Genomic DNA, 17,183 nt, shown 5'->3' with positions numbered 1-17,183 from the left:
CCCGAGGTGGGGGCGTGGTGGGGAGGGGAGCTCAGCATCGGTGTGAGTGTCCAGCTGTGCGTGTCCAGGAGGCAGCTGAGATACTTGCGGAAAAGAGGCTTCAGAGCAACCACTCAGAGGCTGACGACCTTGACCCGCTAATGTAGAGAGAGGCTGCTGGAGAGGATTGAAGAGTGAGCAGAAGCCGAGGACACGGGGTGGCAAGCATGGGTAACTCTTCAGAGAAGTTTGGCTGCAAAGACAGACACAGGGTAGTAAGTGGAGAAGCACTGGGTGAGAAGATGGCTATTTTAAGGCGGAAGAAACCTGAGTGTGTTTCGAAGCTGAAGCCAGCAGCCATTAAGGAAGCCTTACGGAAACTGGGGTGAAGAAGGCCGATGGGCAGGCAGGAGGGGTGGGGTGGTGAGTGGGACACACACCCTCCCTGACGGAAGAGGCTCCAGGGGAGGCTTGCTTGCAGGTCTGGGACAGACGCGGAGGGAGTCTTGTGTTCTGGGGCCTCTCTTCCGTGAGGAGTAGGAGGTGAGGGTATCTGAGCACAGTACAGGGAGAAAGGAAGGCAGCGGTTGAGAGTCCGGATGATTTGCAGTAACTCAGCTTTGGCAGACACCTGGCTGGAGGGGTGGGGAGCAGGCCTGGCAAGGGGCCAGCAGGGCCTGGTGACCATTTTTGGCACCATCAGTCTGCCCGGGGCTGGGACGTTCTTTGGAGGCACTCAGCAGCCCAGGTGTAAGTTCAAAGAACAGGGAGTCACCGCCCTCCAGGGCCGAGGTTCTACCAGGCAGACTCCATGGGAGCAAAATCAGGAAATGGGGGGAGGGGGACTGAGTAAGGCACCAGAACCAGAAGGGCGAGGAAGCAGGGGCAGGAGGGGCTAAAGAACAGGGAAGAAGGAGACGGGGACCAGGTCAGGGGACCACCAGGAAGACGTTTGAATGAGCAGTAGAGAGAATAGAAGGTCTGCCCATAAAGCACAGCACATGAAGTCGGGGCTGGAGACAGAGGAGATCGGGAGACCGCGGGCATGGGGACAGGGCTGCGGGCGCAACCCCTCCACAGCCTGTGACACTCGTGGAGGTCGCCTTCTTCTTGGAAGGGAGGGCCGGTGGCCTCGCAGTGGGACGAGGTTCCTCTGTGTGTGTGTGTTGTTTTCCTATTGTTTTGTTTTGCCTACGTGAGATGTGTGCATGGTAAAGCATTCACACAGTGCACAGGCTTGTACTATTTTAAAAAAACAACCCTCTTCTCGCTACAGTGAGTCCATTGGCCCAGAGGGAACCACGCTCCCACTTTCTCCTGCAGGCGGCTCCTTTATCCCCAAGCTGAGGGTAGTGGTGCAGGCTCAGGTGGTCTGTGGGGTCCTGAGGAGGCTGTCCCCACCTGGCCCTGTCTCCTAGCACCCCAAAACTGCTGAGGGCATTGACACTCCTGGCTACACCCTCAGTTCCAAAATCTTTCCTTGCCTGCCTCCAACGCCACCCCCCCAACTCCTTGGGGTGCCTCCTCCACCTCCTTCCAGCTCCCCCTCTGCTCTGCCTTGAAGCTGTGGCCCCTGCACACTCAGTCTCCTCCCTCCGTGCCTCAGCAACCCACCCCATCCCAACTCATTTCCACAGCTCCATTCTCCATCTCCAGTGGCACCACGGACCAGAACTCTCTCTGCTGAGCCCCAGCCCCACACGCTGTCTGCCTGACAGCTCCCTTCGGATACCCCCGGCTGCCTCTAACTCAACACACCAGAACTGGACTCATCAGCGCCCCCTGCGGCCTCCCATTTGCAGCAGCCAAGCAGGCTTGCCACCACCCAGAGTCTGTGCTCCCCAGGACTGAAGCAGGCCTAGATCTGGTGAGAAGACCCCTCTCCCTTCGGGCCCTGGGGTTTGGAGTCCTGCCCCACCCCACCACCACTCTGAGTACAGCAGTGACCCAGGCCCAGAAGATCCCCCACAGCTCGGTACTGCTGGGTTAGCACAGGGCCCAACAGGCCCAGCCACAGCTGATCCAGGGGTTTGGTCTGAGTGAACTCAGAGACGACCCCCCTTCCCCGATCCATTCGAGAGCCTGTAAAGTGAACATCCTGCCTTATGTGGGACTGATGCCACGCACACTCTGAGTTTGTGGATCACATTTCATCCTAAGAGAAACTGCACCAGCCAGGCCCCACTTCTCCCCTCTGAAGGGGAGGGAACGGAGCCCCAGAGGGGCAAACACCTCACTGCGGCTGGGCAGCTAGTGAGCCACATTCAGGCCCAGCAGTGTGGCTCCACGGCCTCACTCTGGCCGCGAGACAGCCCACAGGAGGCAGCTCAGACGGGCAGACGACCGACCAGGCCACGAGGCCTGACCCATGGCAGGCCCGAGGGCTGCCCCCCTCGGCTTTTCAGCCATGTGGGCCAATAAGTTCCCTTCTGCTAAAGCCATTTATCCTGTGGGTTTCCTGTAAAATCAGACCAAAATACTGACTGATAACACATGTGTCACTGCAGAAGGTGGCAGGCATCGCCCCCCTCTGTGACCCAGGCCAGGAGCCAGGGGGCATCCTCCCTCCTCCCTCTGTCCTGCCCCCAACATCCAACTAGTGACCGAAGCCTGAACCCCTGTCGCTCTGACAGGCCCCCTTCCTTCCCAGCCTGCTCTAGGCCACCAGCATTTTCGCTAGTTTCTGACCACAGCCCCCTTGCTCTCTCTACCTGCAGCCTACAAACTGAGCCTAATTCCCTAAGGTCCAGATCTTACCATGGTCCCCCCTTGGGCAAACCCCCCAGGGTCAATTCCACCCCTCTCCAGGCTGCCGCCTCTCTGGTCTCACCTCCCTTCACACTCTGCCCTAACTACCCTGCTTCTAGGGCACTCGGCCCACGTTCCTCCTGCCCCTCCCCCCCCACGAACACCCATTCGGTACCGGCCTCCTCCAGAGCCGTCAGTCACGCTGTGCTCTAGGGCCTGTCGGCGCAGGCACTTCTCATCATCTCGGCTTCACTTTTGCGCCGCACGGTCCTCCCTGGACTGGGAGCCCTCAAGTGCCACAGCTCCATCCCTCTCGCCCCCTGGTCCCCAGCCCTCAGAGCGCGCCTGGCACAGAGCCGCCACTCCATAAACACTCACGGAGCAGACAAAGACATGAAGCAGTCCCAAAAGCAGGGTGGGTGACGCCCCTCGTCTTCTCTGGGAGCGGCCAGGTTGGGGGGCAGTAATAACCTGACAGGATCGCTGTGGTGCCTGCCTGTTATCCACAGACAAGCACATCGGGTATTCCATCCTCAGAAGGACACTGTTGCCTTCATTTTATTAGGAGACCGAGATTCGGGGAGGGTTACAGTCTAGGATTCACTGAGCATGGTTACCAAATCCACTCCGGTTTTGAGGCACCTGCCGGGGCTGGGCTCTTCAAGCCCCAGTGTACCCGGTGAAGTGAAGCAGAGCTTCTGCCCACACCGGCCACAGGGGGGCGGCAGAGTGTTGGATGAGAGTCTCTGTCGGCTTCACCAACCACGTCCTCAGAAAGAACTGGACCTGAGACTGGAAAGGCCACCACCGCGGAGAGACCTGGGGAGGGGACCCCGGCTGGGGCTGCTGTTTCAGTATCTGCCACAAACAGTTAAAACTGGAAGGGAGTGTGGGGGCACCACCGATGCCAGGAGCTGGAAACACGGACTGTGTTCCACAAACTTGCATTACCGGTGTGTTTGATAACAGGCCACAGGAACCGATGGGTCATCGCTGGGACACCCAAGACTTCCAAACGGGTGACACCGACCCACAGCTCTCAGCAAGGGCAGGTCACTGGTCTGTCAGATTACAGCCACCTTATACCAGAGACAGGGCGTGGGTGTGTCCTCAGAGGCACAGCAGGCAGGGGGCGCAGCCAGCCCATGCTGCAGAGCGTCCAGGACTCACAGTGGCGGCCCGAGGGCTTCCATTCCTGACCTCGAAGCCCCACACCCATGAGGACATCAGGAGGCTGAGCAGAGGGATGAGAAGCAGCAGCTGAGAGTGAGGGTCTTTGGTGGAGGCCCCACAGCGTCCAGGTTTCCCCGTCAGTCATGGAGCACGGGAGGGTCCAGCGCAGCCGAGTTCCAGCAGGCCGAGGGCGCACTCCCTGGAGAACAGACCCCGTGCGGCTCAGGAATCTGTAAGAGGCAGCTGGCCTCGTGTTTGCTGGACAGGGAGCTGGGCTATGTGGAAGCCAAGGAATGAGCTGGATAAACCCCAACAGCCTTTTCCAGGTCAGGGCAAAGCTCCGGGCTGGAAGAAAGTTAAGGCAAGGTCTCCCCCCGTCCCCTGGCCAGTCTTTTCCCCCAAGGACAGTGCGGACTGACAGAACTTGCTGGGGATCCGGATGCCCAGCCTCGCTCCGTGCCGCTCAGGTCTGCACGCGCTCCCCCACCTCTCCCTCCGAGCTGCGGCCTGGGAGGTGGGGAGACAGCAGTGCCCATTTCCCAATTTTCCAAATTCTTTTCCTTCCCACTCAGTCTGACAGCCTTGACCAGGGTCAGGGCTCCACAGCAAACAGCTCGGTATCTTTCCCCAGGAACGCTGAGGTCCCCAGCGTGTGACATGCTCTGACTCCACAAGCCCTGAGCTGAGGGGACAGCAAAGGCAGAAAGTTGGATGAAAAAAGCCTTTGTCTGCCTCCTCCTTCTCCCCTTAGCCCTGCCTGGGCGTCAGCAGACATGGTGGTGCTGGGACATGGCCCTGCCCTCTACTGAGTCTCTCTGGGCCCCTAAAACTGCCCAGACTTGAACCCAAAGGCCCAGCCAAAGTCATCACCCTTACTTCTGATCCCTCTGCTCTGGCCACTGGGATTTTTCTCATGAACGTATAGTCCAGGTGACCCTGAGCCCATCCGCAACCTCAGGAAAGCTGAGCCCAGCTGGCTGAGAAGAGACCGCAGCACCTGGAAGGCTGTCCCCAGCACCAAGAAGGTAACTAAGGAGGCTGCTGGGAAGTAAGAACAGGAGGAAGGTTCTGGTCTCTTTGCGGGGTGGAGGGAGAAGCCATATTCTGCATCAGAGTCTCAAAAAGCGGCAGGATATGGGGAGGCAGGGACAGAGCAGGAGGGGAAGCTAAGGAAGGACTTCACACCCAGGTGCTGCCCCCACCCCTGAGCTCAGAGTCAGGAGCCCAGGGGTCCGGCTCCAGTGTTCTGCCATTCACTTGGACACATCCCTTTCTTCTCTCTGTGCTTCCCCAGGCGTAAAAGGAAGGGCTCACAGCGCACAGGGAGACTCCTCCACCCAGCTAGGGAGTGGAGGGGCGCGCAGGGGGAAAGGACGGGAAAGCAGCAGAAGGTACCGGGCTTCATCCAGGGTTGGATGAACCTGGAGGCAACAGAGAAGTCCCCAGCCCTCCCCCAGGACCCAGCCCGGGGAGGTGGGGTATGTCCCCAGGGCCCAGCCTGCTTCCCTGGTGCCTGGAGCAGACACACACACCCCTCACTGGCCTGGCCAGCCCTCTGTCTGGAGGGGTGAGGGCAGCGTCTGGAGGTGAGATGTCCGAAGCCCAGCAAGGCCAGAGTGGGATTAGCACCAGCCCTGGGCTGCCCTGGGTGGGGATTGCACGGTCATCAGCTTCCCAGCTGCTTAGCAGCTCCCTGCCGGCACTGTCACCTTGCCCCTCACTCACCAGCCCCTCCTTACATGCAGGAACTCCCTTCTCAGAAGGAAGCCAGGACATTGTCTCTGCAAGCAGGGGAGGGGGATTTAGAGGGGGAGGATACAGGCATGCCCAGCGGACAGCCACACCCACAGACCTGCCAGGACCCCCAAGATACAATGCTGAATGGTGGAGAGGGACAGTGAAGGCTCCTCTGCCCAACCCCTGCGGCTCTGCCCAAGGTGGCCTTGGCCAGGAATTACCCAGTCTTCCAGACACCCAGGCCCTTCCCTCCAGATGGTTCCTGTCCTTGGAGGGACAGAGGCAGGATAGCCCGATGGAGACCCCACAGCTGGGAACCGTCAGCCCCAGCCTCCTGGAGAAAGTGCTAGTGAGGCCCCCCAGCTGTCGGCACCTCCATCTTCCACCCCCCCCCCCATGTGCCACAAAGCTCCTTGCTCTGGGACACCTCTGTCCACCCCCAACCTGAGCAGGGGCTGGGGGAGGCCCACTTCCTCCTGCACACTTCCCCATCCCCCAGGGTCACCCAGCCCCCTGGCTCTGCCTTCCCGCCCCTGCTCACAGTGAAGAATCTTAATCCTTTTCAAACCTTCTCCAGAGACAGGCTTTTTGGGGGAGGGGTGGGGGGTGAGGAATAAAGCAGCCAAAGGCCCAGATTGTCTGAGTTCCGGTCCCTCTTCCGTGCGCCCCACCTGCCCCCTTCCAGTTTGTGACCGCCTGCTCTAGAAAAAGCACTTGGATGGGGGCACTGCAGGAGAGATGGGGGGAAGGGGCAGCCCCTTCCCTCAGATCCCGGAGCAGGGGGTGCGGGGTGGAAGCAGCTGTAGTCCCCACCCTGGGGACCTCCAGGGGCGCTGAAGAGCTGATATGACTGTACACCCTCTGCCCCTTCTCACCTATGCGGCCCGTGGGCCTCAAGGAAAGGAACCTGAGCCTTCGCTCCTCCGCGGGGCCCTTGGCTTGATCCTAGAGGCACCAATAACCACGGCAGCTCCCTCACAGTCCTGTGGGAAGTTTGAGGGCTGTCTGGACAGTCACAGCCCTGGAGATGCAGCCAAATGCCTAGGAGTCCTCGCTGCTGGGCTCAGCCTCTGGGGATGCGTGCAGCTCACGGGCCAACAGCGCAGTCAGGCCCTGGGCCCGGAGGAGGAGGTCGCCTCCCAGGAACAGGACCGCGCAGAGCACAAGCAGCACCAGCACGCCCAGCACAGCTGCCTGCACCGGGAGTGGCCCTTCTGGGACCTCCGGCTGCATCCCCGACTGGTTGCAGCAGGAGCTCAGCCAGGTGGCTCCAGCCGTGTCGCCCTGTGAGGCGTTCATGCTTCGGCGCCAGCTGCCCAGATGTGCCCTGATGTGCGCGGGGTTGCAAGATAGTTAGATGTGTGACAGCCAGGGCTGGCTGGCGGGCCACAGACCACAGGGCGGACCACAAGCTTCTGGGAGGGGCCTAAGGGGCGGGTCCCAGACACCCTAAGCCCCCACCCCTCGTGCAGACAGGCCGTCCCTAGACAAAGGGCTCCTCCAGTGGGACTCTGGCCCAGACTTCCGGGCAGGGGCGTATCTTCTAGTCCCAAAGGCCCACATACCTATGCACAGGAACCTGGCCCACCGGGGCCCAACCAGCCAAACCCAGGAATCCTTTCCCCAGAATCTTCCTCCCCCTCAGCAAAAGTCGAGAGATGGCAGCTCACTCAGAACTCTGAAAAGCTCTTCCAGACCCCATCCTAGGTGCTGGCTGGGTTCCGCCAGCTTAGCAGGACACAGGACCAACAAGCACCACCACCTTTTCTGGGCTTCCTGCCCCAGGGCCAAAGCTCAATGCTGCCAGATGACCCAGGTGGCCACTGGGACAGGACATAAATGAGCAGCCTCTAAATCCTTCCTATCCTTTGGAAGCCTCCTGGGGCTGCACGAGCAGGTCAGTGCCTCCTTGGCCCCACACAGGGAGAGATGACGAGAGGCTGGGGCACTTTAAGGCATCTCTTTCCTTTCCTTTCCTCATTCCTTTGCTCAGACCCCAGAGGTCAAGGAGAGTTACAAATCAATGGGAAAGCTTTTGAGTCACCAGAGCTTGGGTTCTGCCCTTGAGTAAATTAGCTCCCTACCTCCAGGAAATCTCAGTGCCAAAAGGGATGGAGATGTTACTGTCCTGCCCACCACAGAGCTGGCTGGCAGGCAGTTATCTAGCAGCCAGGCCAGCATCAGAGAGTGGAGCGGAGTCTGGCCACAGAACCAGAGGCAGCTGGGATGTGGGGGACCCTCCTGCCCAGGTCTCCTGAAAACTCCTACAGCAACCTTGAGCTCTTCAAAACCAAGGCACTGCTAGTGAACACCTGTGCCCTCCAAGTCCTCCAAAGAGATTAGCTGATGGCCAGCAAGGAGGAAAAGGCCCCCCAGTCTATAGCAGGCCAAGCAGGGATCACATACCATTAAGGACTTGCTGAGAACGGGCCTTCCCCGTCTCTGAACCCCTGAGAAGCTCCCGAGTTTGCCAGTTCCCGAGAAATCAAGGGTAGAAGAACATCACAAAACCTTTCATGAGGTAGCACGTGGCCAAAAACTGCTTGGAGAAAAATGTGCAAATGCTCCTGGCAACCCCACTGCACCTGCCTGCTACAGGCCCAGAGGCACGGCCCTGCCCCCACCCTACCGTCTCTCCCTTGGCACCCTCCCTGTGCACAGGGCAGTTAGCCAGTGAATACTGGCCCAGATGCAAACAAAAACCACTGTAAAGTGTGGAATCAATCAACAAACAGCACACAGTGCAGTTCACAGGTTTGAGCATGCGAGTGTGGAAACGAGTGTGTGGCCAGCCCAACCTGCAGGAAGTGGCACCAAACCTGTCTCCAGCTGGCCCTCCTTTCTCTCTCCAGAAACCTTAGATCGAGTGAGCGTTCTGGGGTGGGCTGGGCCCGTGGGTGCTCTGGGAAGACGGGAGATCCTTCGGAGCCATCATGAAGTAAGACCGCATAATGTGAAGAGTAGAGATGGCACAACCTCCTCAGGAAGGGAGGACAAAAACAGTCCGTCTAAAAGCGACAGGTCCTGACCTGTGTCCTCACTCGAGGGCCTGACCACGGTCACTCCTAGGTGGGTGACATGATGTGAGTATCCAACAAAGAACAGAATCGGTCAGCTTTCCTCTCTGTAATCCTGTCCACCCATTCCCCTCATCGAGGAGTAAAGCCCCCGACACACACCTGTCTCTGGGAAGCGTTAATGTCTCAGGGCAGAATAAACACAAGGTGAGGGAGAGATGGCTCGATCCAAGCTCACATTCTCAATTTTATTCGCCATCCTAACGATGGAGCTTCTGTGCAGTGGAGAAGGAAGGGGGACCCACCAGAGGGGTGGTGAGACAGTGTGGGCGTGACTTAACTGTCAGCGAGGGTCATGAGGCTGACCAGAAACTAGCAACCCCAAACCAAAGAAGCCAGGGGATGGCCCTTCCAAGTGTTATCAAGGAACTGGATCAGGTTCCGGAGCCCCACGGGCCCAACAGTACAATTCCCAGGAACCAAGGTCTGCGGGCCATCAGGGAGCACCCAAGGTGCCCAGCAAGACCTAGAGGGCCAGGGTGTCTTTGATGAGCCTGCGCACGGTGGTGGTGACGGAGGTGCCCAGGGCGTCGGTGATCTGGAAAGAGATCTTGTAGAGGTAGGGCTGCACATCCCGCAGGCCTGTGTCGAACACGTTGTCCACCTCTGACTGCGTGGGCATCTTGGGCAGGTACTCGTGCCGATTCATCACCTCCACGATGTTGATGATCTTCTCACAGAGCTTCTCCCCCACCTTCTCCCGGCAGATCTGCCGCTCCTGCTCTGTGGCCAGGGCGACTACATGCACCTTGACCGTCCACACTTCCCAAGGGATGCACTCGTCTGAGAATGGCCAGCGAGACTTCTTCTTCTGGTAGAACTCCAAGGACATCTGCCCCAGCCCATCGCCACCTGAGTTGCGCAATGCATCCTGGGGAAGAAGTAGGTGACAGGTGAGCAGGCCGAGACAGACATTCTCACCCTCTGAGCACCAGCTTCCTACTCCCCAGGCAACTCTGCTGCCCGAGCTCTGTCAGTCCCTCAGGGAGGTCAAGGATTCGCACAGTGTGACACAGCCAACTGCCCACCTGAAATTGAGTGGTTTGAGCAGAACAACAAAACCAGTCTCGAGGCCCAACTCCTCCAACTTTGCTCAGAGCTCCTGTTTAAGCACTTACTCTGGGCCAGGCACTTACACACTCGCCCCTCCTGCCCCCACTCTGGGAGGCAGGAGCATTGAGGTCAATAAGGCTCAGGGTCAAGTGACCTTGCTGAAAGACACAAGCCTGTGAGTGGCTGCACCAGGGTCTGAATCCACATTGTCTAATTTCAAAACCCTTGCTTTTCACCTTTACTCGCAGGGCCTTCCTTCTCCTTATACAACCCCACCCTTTTGGCCCCCATCCTTCAAAATGTACTCTTAACATCTCCTACTCCCCAGGTAAATCCTATCTGCCTTCTCCACCATGAGTGAAGCACAACGCTTCCACTTCATCCGCTCAATGACAACCTAAGCCCATGGCCTCCTCTAAAGAAAAGGACAGGGGACTGTAAAGCCCAGTGATCCTTGATTACAAAGAAACCAAGGAGCAGAAGAGGTAAAGGAGAGAAAGGACAAACCAGACCTGGCTGCTTCTCCCTCTTCGCATCTGAGAAGCAAATGGGACCACCGGGCCCAACAATTCTGCTCATGCTCCCCCCACTCCCGTGGCATGTGGTGACCCTACACTCCCCACCCTGGGCAGCCAGAACCCTTTCCATCTCAGTCACGGAGAACAAACCAGAGGGTAAGGGTGCTTCCCTCAAGTCCTGATGGGACTGTGCCATGCCTTACCTTGAATTCCCCGACAACCTTGCGCAGGGCACGGTCCAGCTCCTCCGAGGAGACGCGCACGTAGGTGAAATCGATGAAGTCGCAGTCGACATCCTGGGTGCCCACCGTGCCGATGGAGTAGGTGCCCTCCTTTTTGTAGTGGAACTTGCCCGTGCTGCGGTGCAGGAGCACCGTGTGCAGCACCGCCAGCATGGCCTCCTCCACCTGCCGCCCCTCCACCGACACTTCCAGCACCTCTGAGCGGCAGTTCATCCTGCAGCCCTCGGCCGGCGATGGGGTGGGGGTCAGGAGTAAAGACCAGAAGCTTCACCCCACCCTGGGGCTGCCCTGCAAGAGGAGCCGGGTCAGAATGCTGCCACCTTCAGGAGGATCTGCCTGTTACTTACTCACCTCCTCCCAAGCCCAGCGTAGCCCGTGCCTTCACAGCCCTTCCCTGCATTTCAGCAGCACCTACTATCAGAGAATCTTAGACTGTCAGGAGTGGAATGGGGGAGAGCTTCAAAGTAACCAGGCGTAACCACCCGTCAAGGCTTGAATTCCACTGCGGCATGCACTGAAACTTGCAGCACGGCTCGCTGGGCCACACCTGTCAGGCATTGGCTGTGAAAGGTGAACACGGCCCTGTGCTTGAGAAGCTCCAAGACAGAGGAGCGACAGGTGGGTCAATATTACCATAGCGGCGAGACTACACGGTGGGAGAGAAGAAAGGACGTCTGATTTCCTGGGACCCTGAATGACTAGGTTAAGGATTTGGACTCTGCCCTAAGGGCAGTGACAAGTCAGTACACAGCTGTACCAAGATCAAAACCGGATGGACATTGGAAAGTTAGCTCTGGAACAACCGAAGAGGAAAAACTGTGTGCCCAGTCCCGCCTTGACTGGGACCCAGTGAAACTGACTGGGAAGTTCAGCCCTACCAAACCGGGCACCCAAAGCCACTGCCATTGACCCATGTACTGGGAGCGGAGCTGCTGTGCCCACCATTTCTCCCGGGGCAGCCAGGCCTTGCAATTGCCAGTGCCCGCAAAGATATTTCACAACAAAGCCTTGGGACAGTAAAGACAGTGACTCAGGACCTCTCATGGCAGATCAACCCCTCTTTAGACAGCTCTCCTGAAGGAAGTTGTTCTTCATGCTTCAAACCACTAGTCACAGTTTTGACAGCAAGAGTCACACAGAATAAATTCTCAACCCTTTTCCACAAACAGGCCTTTCAGATATTTAGAGGCAAGTCCTTCCATCACCCCCTCACCCCATCTACAGATTAAAGATCTTCATTCTCCATAAACCTGCCCGCTCAACATCCCACCCTCTCTTCTCAAGGCCCTGAAAGCTCCTTCTCAGTTTCAGTCTATCTCTATCCCCAGTAAACAGTGGTGCTCACTACTGAACACACAGAGCAGCAGTCAGAAATTAACCTGGCCCCGCCTCTCACATGGCAATCAGCACGGGGGCCACCTGTAGTGGCAGTCATCTGTCACAGGTATTGCCCTGTCTTGTCACTCCCACTGGGCTGACAGCTCCTGATGGGCAGGGCCTGTGTGCGATTCATCACCAGGAACTTGGTCCCCAGAACCCAGTACAAAGTCACTGCTCAATTCGCCCCGACTCTGGAATTCCAGGTCCTCCCAAGGGCTGCTGGATTGATTTCCCCTACACTGTTAGACCAAGGATAAGCAGGGCTCTCCTGTTCTTTTCTACCCTCTAGTTGAATTCCATCCAGCAGTTCCCCATCTACAGAATCCAAGCTCTGATCCAGCTCCCCTTTCTTCCACGACTTCCCCCTCTGGTGCCTCCACAAACCTTCATCCCAAGCCCAGGCTCTTCCCTCATTCTCAACACTATTTTAGGCTCCGCTTCTCCAGGAAATCAGTACTCCAGCCTCCTTCCCACAGCACCCACCTTTGGTCTCCGATGAGCTTGTCTGTCCTCTCGCCCCCACCCCTGCCTCCGGTGAGCAGGGAGTTCTCCAAATCAGGGCGCGGGAAGAACAGTCAGTAACTCTGGTCCCCCCAGACCCAAGTCTGTGGAGCACAGGGACAGAGACTGACAGATGTCTTCTCAGAGCCAGGCTGGGGCGCAGGGCACCCCCATACCCACCTCACGTGTACAGGCTGAAGCGAAACCACTCAGGGTCTGATCATCCCCTTCTTCCTCCTCCTCCTCACGCCGGGCTGCGACCCCCGCAGGTCCGCCCCAACCTCCGCGCGGACGATCGAGCGCAATGGGACTAAAAGCAAAAACAGAGAACGCTCGGCTAGGCATCAAGAGACTCAGGCAGGGCTCAGGAAGGACTTCTGGTCCGGGTCGCGTTTTCCCCACCGCCACTCCCCCAGAACCTCCACAGTTCGGATACCAGGGGTGGAGCTGACTCCGCAGTCAGTTTCGGGCACAGCGCTCAGCGACCCACCTGGCCGGGCTGGAGAGTTCGAGGCGCGCCCTCCCTCCGGCCAGCTCGGGGAACGCCAGCGCTTGCCCAGGAGAAGGGGGCAGCTGGTTAGAACGGTGCCCTTCCTCCCCGCGCCCGCGCCCCCAACCCCCGGGCCATGCAACCGCGACGCCGCGGCGCCCGACCACCTCTGAAGGCGGTGCGTGTTGCCGGCCCCGGAAATCCGTGCCCCGCCCCCGCTGGTCGGATGGCTCCACTTGCCCCAGCGACCACCGGCGGGGGGAGCACGGCTGGCGGAGCCTTGACTTCAGTGCAGCTGCCCGTACCGTTTTACATTCACGCGAGCGGACAAACATAGCCATATACTGCTCTGTAACTCGTATGCTACCTGGTTCTTGATTACCTCTCGGATTTTAAGATTTGATGATGAGAAGTAACCCCCGCATTTGGACGACTCCATTCACCTCCACTCCAAAACACTGTGTGTTTTGGCAGGAACTTCCGCCATAGAGATGAGAGGGAAGGAGAGGCTGATGAGCTCTGTGCTGCCTCCCGAGGATGAGCGGAGTCATCCGCGGCGAGCCAGCCCCTGGGGCGGAGACATGGTTCCTAACTCCGACCTCAGAGACCCCCAAAGGGGTACCGATGGCCCAAAAATGAAGGGCATGCTACGTGGAGAGGTGCCCTGGGGGTGAGTCCAGGCCAGTGTGCTGCATGACGCTGAGTGGATAGCAAAACTTGAGCTTTTCCAGTGCATAATAGCCAGGATTCCTGGTCCCACAAAGAGGCTGGAGAAAGGAGCTTCACCTCACTCTGTGTGATCATCATACAGTCGGTGCTGTACCTTGACCAACCTGGTGACAGTTCTTGTAAGGCTGGTAAATCTGCCATTGCCTTTGCATGCGCCTCTTGACGTCACTCACCCTCTCTGATTTCCTCCTCTAACCCGGGAGCTGTTGTAAGGATCGCAAGAGATAATTCGTGCGGAAAACCTTTGTGAACTGTAAAGTGTTCCATGAACATGAGTGCATTTTTAGTGCTGTGTTACTTCCTGGGAGCGTATGGCTCTCCAAGGAGATTGTACGCCCAGGGCAGAGGTGGGTTTTTTCAGTTCCTCCGTTAATGCCACTGGACCTGGCGAGCTGGGACCCCAACAAGAGGTTCTCCTAAGTTGTTTAGTTGGAGATTAAGATGCTCATTTTTCTAACATGCACCCTCTCTCCCAAAATAATAATACATAAAATTTATTGACTGGAATGGAAAGGTCATGATTCTAAGTGTTTTGTATATGTTCATTAATTTAATCCTACGAGATGAAGAAATTGATGCTGGGAGACGTTACTTAGCTAAGGTCACTGGGCAAATGGCAGAGCCTGGAGTTCAAATGCAGGATTCCTTACCTCTACAGAAGTTCTCTTTCTGGATTCTCCACTCTCCCTTCAGCACACCACCACACTCCAATATGCTGCCCCCAACACCTGCTCTCGGGTGGAGAAATGCCTTGATTAGTAAAATTTGCCAACTTTTCACTACAGCCAATTTCAAGCTACAAGCCATCACTGAATGCAGAGTCCAGAATGAATGAAAAATTACATTCTAATCATCAGAGTTGCAATTGGCTGTAGAGTACCAGGACCAGCTGGCTCCAGCATACCATTGTCACCTACTTTCCCTTTAGGCTTCCTTCTCCCACCCAGTTCTTCCAAACCCCCCTACTCAGCCCCCTGTTCTGGCTGACCTCCCCATTCCATCTATTCCCTAGCCCCTTCCTTCCCTCCCATAGTTCTGTCCTATGCAGCCTTGGTCCCTGGCTTGTCTCTGTCTCGGCTGTGGTTACCTCTCCCTAGGCAGCCTCAGAGTACCTGCAGAGCCTGGGGAAGCAGAAAACTGCCTGCCTTACAGACCAGCAACCTTTCCCAGAGCCTGGCCTTACTGAACCCAGAAAGAATCAGGATAAAATATTAAGAGGGGAGGATCTGCGAGGAGCCAAAGGATGGGGACCCTGGGAGGTTAGAACTCTGGGGTAGGGGGACCAGAGCCTGAATCCCAGGCACTGCAGTGAGTGAGGGGAGTGACCAACCTCTCTCTACCTCTGACACACTCTGTGTGTCTCAGGGCCCTTTGCTGCCACCATCTTGACATCATCATCATCATCCATACCATCGTTCACTGAGACTTCCCAGGCACCAGGCCAGCACGTCACATGCACCTTTGCATTGATTTCTCCAACCACCTTTGAAGGGAACTATCACGTCCCCCCAGCTTACACAGAATGTGACTGAGGCTTAGGGATATGTAGCGACAGGCTTTAATGGCCAATTTTATGTGCTGGCTTGCCTGTACCACAGAATGCCCAGACATCTGGTCGGCCATTATTCCAAGTATGTCTGTAGGGTGTTTCCGAATGAGATGAACACTTGAATCCCTAGACTGAGTAAAGCAGATTGCTGCCCCTAGTGAGGATGGGCCTCATGCAATCACCCCAAACAGAATGAAAGGCCTGACCCTGGCACGAGCAAGTGGGGAATTCCTCCTGCCTAATGGCTTCGAAGGTGGAACATTGGTTTTTCCTGCCTTCAGACTTGAACTGAAATGTCTGCTCTTCTTGGTCTTGAGACTCCCAGCCTTTAGAACTACACCTTCAGCTTCCCTGGGTCTCCAGCTTGCTGACTGCAGGTCTCGGGACTTGTCAGCCCCCATCCTCACATGAGCCAATTCCACATATCTCCTGTTTGGTTCTGTTTTCCTGAGGAACCCTGACTAATGTACTTGCCAAGGCCACACAGCTACTCTTTCCTCATTCCTTTTACCCATTCTCGTCCCTGCTCTAAAATGCACCCTGTCCATGGAGGCTTCCTTGCCTGAGGGTGAGGCTGAACCTTCTCACCTTCCTTATCCTGAGCTCAGATGCTGGCCAAGACTTGCCTCCTCTTATCTCCCTGAATTCTTACAGGGTAGTTCTCATGGTACCTCAGTCCTTGGGTCCTATATCCGTGTGGGCAGTACTGTCAGGGAAGGCAGGCCTTGGTCAAAGTAGAGAGACTATGTGGAATGAAGTCTCCCATTCTATGCCACTACCTCTGACGGTCAAGATGTAATCATTCATTCATTCATTCATTCATGCCACATATATATAACTGTTCACATGCTAGTAAGCCCATGTCATTCCAAGGTGGACAAGTCACAGCCCTGGCACTCTGGGAGTTCAGATCCTTGCGGAGGAAATGGCCCAGGAGATATACCTGGGCAAAAGAACACAACAAGTGGCATGAAGGAAATGACAACCGGTTTTGCAGGCCCAGAGGGGGGGCCGGCATGGAGGCCTGGGTGGAAAATGGAGTGTTTGGAGTGAAGAGCAGCACAGCTGCAGAGAACACAGGATAACAGCCCATGGAGAAGGGCAGGGAGGGGGTTCTGGAAGGTGATTCCAGAAAGAAGTGGGGCTACAGTGAATTATTCTGAGAAGGCTTCCCGGGGAAGAGGAAAGAAAAGAGTTGGGGGAAGAGGTCTCCCTGAGGACCGAGGGTGGAAGCTGAGGGTTCCAAGGCAGGAGAGGCGAGGGCTTCTCAGCCAGAGCCCAGAGCCGCAGCCAGCAGGCAAATGGGCAATTGGCTGAGGCCTCTGAGCCAGGCCTGCAGCAAAGGTCAGTGGAGGGACCTTGGAGGGACCTTGAGACCTTGGGAGTAGGCAGCTGGCTGTGCATGATGAGTGTGACCTCGGATGTCCCCACCCATCCCAGTGCATGCCCCAAGGGAGAGCCAATCCCTGAAGCTGGCCCTGCAGGCCACCCCCAGCCATTCCAGAGCTGACCCCTGTGGCGTCACTCGGATGACTCAGGCCCCAACAACAACAATAAGTGGGACTGACGTCAGGCTGGGGGCTCCTGATGGTGACCAGCCTGGCTGGGTGGCCAGCACCCTGCCTGCTGACACTCTGACCAGGCTGGGTCTCAGGGGTGAGGAGGACCAGCTGTCCCCTTCTGACATCTGCCTCCTGGAATCCTGGACAGGGGCTCCCCTTTCTCCCACCCTTTCTGGGATGTCACTCCCAGCCCTCCTCCTCCAAGGCAGAGGAAATGGCTGGGCGGACGGGAGAGTGACAGAGAGCGTGAGAAAAAGGCACCTCCCAGCCCAACATCACCAGGCAGCCTCTAGACCTGAACTAGGCTGGGCCAGGAGGTGGCACATCTGCTGCCAGTTCCCCTGGGGGACCTGGGGGGTCTGTCCTCCCACATGGGGGAACGGAGGTGCACCTCTTCTTCTGGGAAGGTCTGTGTTTGTCCTTCTGGCCAAGTTGGAGTGGGAGT

General features: G+C 57.2%; 2 protein-coding genes across 5 annotated transcripts; both read right to left on the bottom strand.

Annotated features, from left to right (window-relative positions):
- Positions 1 to 6,669: 6,669 nt before the first annotated feature.
- On the bottom strand, positions 6,670 to 7,135 carry SMIM41 (small integral membrane protein 41). The gene has a single exon (XM_037134963.2). It carries the CDS (start codon positions 6,934 to 6,936, stop codon positions 6,679 to 6,681), a length of 258 nt encoding a protein of 85 aa, XP_036990858.2. The 5' UTR covers positions 6,937 to 7,135; the 3' UTR covers positions 6,670 to 6,678.
- A 1,742-nt stretch (positions 7,136 to 8,877) lies between these two features.
- Positions 8,878 to 13,364, bottom strand: ATG101 (autophagy related 101). Of its 4 annotated transcripts, XM_037137450.2 has the most exons (5): positions 12,899 to 13,097; positions 12,589 to 12,718; positions 12,391 to 12,512; positions 10,489 to 10,815; positions 8,878 to 9,585 (listed from the first exon to the last, which is right to left on the bottom strand). In XM_037137450.2, exons 4-5 carry the CDS (start codon positions 10,738 to 10,740, stop codon positions 9,181 to 9,183), a joined length of 657 nt encoding a protein of 218 aa, XP_036993345.1. In that variant the 5' UTR covers positions 10,741 to 10,815; positions 12,391 to 12,512; positions 12,589 to 12,718; positions 12,899 to 13,097; the 3' UTR covers positions 8,878 to 9,180. The 4 variants fall into 4 exon arrangements, with proteins under 4 accessions (XP_036993345.1, XP_036993355.1, XP_036993335.1 ...); XM_037137460.2 differs by lacking the exons at positions 12,391 to 12,512; positions 12,899 to 13,097 and adding an exon at positions 13,281 to 13,364; XM_037137440.2 differs by lacking the exon at positions 12,391 to 12,512 and having other exon boundaries at positions 12,845 to 13,097.
- Positions 13,365 to 17,183: the final 3,819 nt, after the last annotated feature.

This window comes from Artibeus jamaicensis, unplaced genomic scaffold (assembly GCF_021234435.1).
Source record: "Artibeus jamaicensis isolate MK-2021 breed Jamaican fruit bat unplaced genomic scaffold, CSHL_Jam_final contig_233, whole genome shotgun sequence".
Classification (NCBI taxonomy): Eukaryota; Metazoa; Chordata; class Mammalia; order Chiroptera; family Phyllostomidae; genus Artibeus; species Artibeus jamaicensis.
The sequence above is the reverse complement of the archived record's forward strand: the minus strand, read 5'-3'. Positions and strand labels throughout refer to the sequence as shown.

Bases quoted from the DNA above. Each gene is read 5' to 3' on its own strand.
- ATG101 (XM_037137460.2), bottom strand. From the start codon at position 10,740: ATGAACTGCCGCTCAGAGGTGCTGGAAGTGTCGGTGGAGGGGCGGCAG. The intron at 9,586-10,488 runs GTAAGGCATGGC...CTTCTTCCCCAG, and splicing joins AGGTTGTCGGGGAATTCAAG to GATGCATTGCGCAACTCAGG.
- SMIM41 (XM_037134963.2), bottom strand. From the start codon at position 6,936: ATGAACGCCTCACAGGGCGACACGGCTGGAGCCACCTGGCTGAGCTCC.